Genomic DNA, 3,461 nt, shown 5'->3' with positions numbered 1-3,461 from the left:
TACGGGTATCATCAGCTTCTGGCAAACCTATCTTAACTGAACCAGTTCCCCTTGCCTGCCCATAGTCAAAGCTCAGAGCTGCCCTCTTACCTCAGGCACTACTTAAATCGCATCCTCCCATACAGGCAAGCCCAAAAGCATTCTCTCTGAAGCAGCCCATGCTCTCATCCCATATACAAGAACAGTAAGTTGTTTATGTCATTTGTTTTTAAATATCACCCCTGCCCATCCCCAAGATTAATCAGGTGCTAGCAGACAAATGGAAACAAGAACTCACGGCTGAGCACATGAGGAGGAGGAGAAGTAAGTGCTGGAAGAAGCCCCACCTGGCTTCCTATCCTTCCTGTTGGGTCCCTCTCACAGGGAACGAAGAGAAAAGCAAACACCAGGAGACTGTGCTCCCCAGAGGAGAGTAACAAGGTCAGGTGGGTTCCTCTCAGCCCTACTCTCATTTCCTTCTCACTGGCCCTCCTACGCCACCTCGCGGACCCCTTCTGGCTCACCAACATTGACGTTCTTGGAGATGACAGGCAGAGGGTCAGTCTCCTGCTCCGGCTTGATGAGAATAGAGACAGCAGACGATGCTGTGATCTCCCTGAGAAGGCTGCTCATGCCCTGCGTGGACTCCTTCAGCAAAGACGTCACATTCTGTGTTGACTCCTTTAAGAGGTCAGAGACAGTGGGAGCAAATTTGCTCTGCCCATTCAAATCCTTGTTGTCAATGTTAATTGCAAAGAGTATGGAGTTCAGACCTGCCAAAAAGAGGGGGGGGGGGGGGAGGAGGTTACAGTGCTTGCTGTCATGCAGTCACACCTCCAACATCAGCAAGGAGACCGTCTAAAGGGACATAAAAGGACAAATCTCATCTTCAGCATCTATAGAAACATATGAAACTGGCATTGGCAGATAGAAGTTCATATGAACAGTCTTTCCACATTCCATTCCTGGATGCCAAAAGACAAATGGAAACAAGAACCACCCAGGAGACCGTGGAAGAAGTTCTGGAGAGAGACTGCCTGGCCTGAGCCACAGAACAGAAACCCTGGTCAAGCAACTTGCCACCTCCCTGAGCTCTAGTTTCTTTGCCTGCACAATGGTGACAACAGTAACCCTCTTGGGATTGTGAGCACTAAAGATTTCACCTACTGAAACCTCAAGAGCTCAGTGCGTTCCAAGAATACCATTACAATTGCTTTATCCAAGAGTGACACCAGCATCCTTGGCCAATGCCTGACTTTCTCGTCCCTAGATGAAACTAACATGACCCTCGATATGTAGACTTAATGTCAGGTTTTAGAAGAAAAAGTAAAAACAAAGAGTTTGTAAGAAAGACAAGCTATCACACTGATCACCCTTGAAGGGACAGTCGAGCAGCAAAGGATTTCTCAAGCCACAACACATCGATCCAGGGCCTTGCTCCATGCTGATAAGCCACATACACGGCCTTTTCTGTTCTATGGCTCTCTTGAAGCCCTAAAAAGAAAATCAAAGAGCATTCTCACCTCACAGAGGAGGAAAGAAGAGGAACAGAGGGATAGGACTCAACTGACATGCAGCAGAACCAGGAGTCAAGGCAGTCTGCCCATCCAGTCCCTTCACGGCTCACCTGGCAGGTCACAAGCCAGACCTTCAATCTCATGCCTCATCTGCAAGGGGATCAAATTCTAGATAAACGGCCCCAACTTAAGAAGCCAACAGTACACTTCTAATCATGGGGACACAGAACATCACAGAATGCTTGGGCAATAAATGCACCCCAGAGCCTCTCTGTTCACCAAACTTCTTGGGGCTCAGCACCCCTGCCTCAACCTGGCTTACCAGCTGCCATGGTAGGGAGCATGCTGGACCTTTCTTCATCCATCACAAAAGACCAGTCTTCATAGAACGTGCTGCAAGGCAAAGAGAAGGGGAAACTCTTAGAGAAAGGCAGTTCTTGGCGTTCACACACTGGCTAATGAGGCCACTGATGGCTCAGAAAACACCAGGCCTGGCTGGTCACCCAGAGGGAATTTTGTTCCTCTCCACCCTGAAGCTTCTCACTAGAAACAAAGGTTTGAATGCACAGATCCTACAACTTCCTTCTTGGTCCCCTGAGACCGTGAGCTTTAGAGGACTGAAATAGACATATGCAAACATATTTATAAAGAAGCAGAGCTGAAGAGGACAGAGGAATGGACTCCACTCAACAATGTAACCCGGAGAAGGGAAGTCCAGGCTCACTAACAGGGTTTACCTGATTGGCTAATACAAGAAGAGATGATCTCAGAAGCAATTACAGAGCTACAGAGCTCCATCAAGCAGGGCATCCACTTATAAAAATTGCTAGGCTACAAACCCAAACTCCAAGTTAGCCAAGGAAAGGGCTGGGAGGGTAAAAGGTCCCCGTGGATTTCAGTAGCAGCTGGGGAGGCTCAGTGAAGGCTGCAGGTAGACAAGGCAATCTAGCCAATCAATGATACAGCGGGGCCCAAAAGCAGGTCTCCCAAGTCCAATTTCCAAGCACTCTATATGACTCTTAAGCAATAAACCACCAGAGTCAACAGTGCCAGGTGACAGAATTCTAAGTGCAGTTTCAATAACATCAATTCAGTACTGAGTGGCCTGCAGTTCAGCGAGAGATGTGAAAAACCAGCTGCTGATATGACTGACTACAAGATTGGGGGGGGGGGGGCAATGGGACGATGACAAACCACCTTGTCAAGCTGGCATTTTGGCTGCACCCAATTCCACCACAAATTGGAATCATTTGAAAACCTGAACTAGCTTTCACACATGTAGATGAACCTTGAGTGTGAGTGTGTGTGTGCCCATGAATGTGCTTGCATATGGAGAACACCCTCCAGTATATTTCCTCAGGATCCATTCACCTTTTTGGAGACAGGGTCTCTCACTGTCCTGGAGATCACCAAGTGGGCTAGACTGGCTGGCCAGTGACTCCCCAGGGACTTCCTGTCTCTGCCTATTTATCCCTGGGACATGCACCACTGTGCTAACTCTTCCTACATGGATTATGGTTACTCTTGTTTTAATTATCTTTTTCTTCTTTGTTTTATTATGTATGCAGGACGTGTGTGAATTCAGGCACACAGGAAGAGGTCCATAAACAATTTTCAGGACTCAGTTTCCTCTCCTTTCACCATAGGATTCATGGAATCTGGGGGCTGAACTCAGGGGTCCATGCCTGTGTGCTCAGCAAGAGCTTTTACCCACTGAAAGCCATTTTACTGATGCTAGAGCATTTTATTTTGTTTTGTTTTGTTTTTCAAGACAAAGTTTCTCTGTAGCTTTTGGAACCTGTCCTGGAACTAGCTCTTATAGACCAGGCTGGTCTCAAACTCACAGAGAGCCTGCCTGCCTCTGCCTCCTGCTGGGATTAAAGGCATGTACCACCACCACTCGGCTTACCCTAGACCTTTTTTTTTTTAATTTATTTATTATGTATATAGTGTTCTGGGCACCAG

General features: G+C 47.4%; 1 protein-coding gene across 1 annotated transcript; it reads right to left on the bottom strand.

Annotated features, from left to right (window-relative positions):
* Window positions 1–471: 471 nt before the first annotated feature.
* Window positions 472–1,889, bottom strand: LOC126496278 (sorting nexin-29-like; the record flags this gene model as incomplete). The annotated part of the gene is made up of 2 exons (XM_050133809.1): window positions 472–752; window positions 1,819–1,889. Coding segments are annotated over 2 exons (352 nt in total), but the record flags the coding sequence as incomplete, so codon positions are not given.
* Window positions 1,890–3,461: the final 1,572 nt, after the last annotated feature.

This window comes from Alexandromys fortis, unplaced genomic scaffold (genome assembly GCF_014885135.2).
Source record: "Alexandromys fortis isolate MF-2015 unplaced genomic scaffold, M_Fortis_MF-2015_v1.1 scaffold_2301, whole genome shotgun sequence".
NCBI lineage: Eukaryota > Metazoa > Chordata > Mammalia > Rodentia > Cricetidae > Alexandromys > Alexandromys fortis.
The sequence above is the reverse complement of the archived record's forward strand: the minus strand, read 5'-3'. Positions and strand labels throughout refer to the sequence as shown.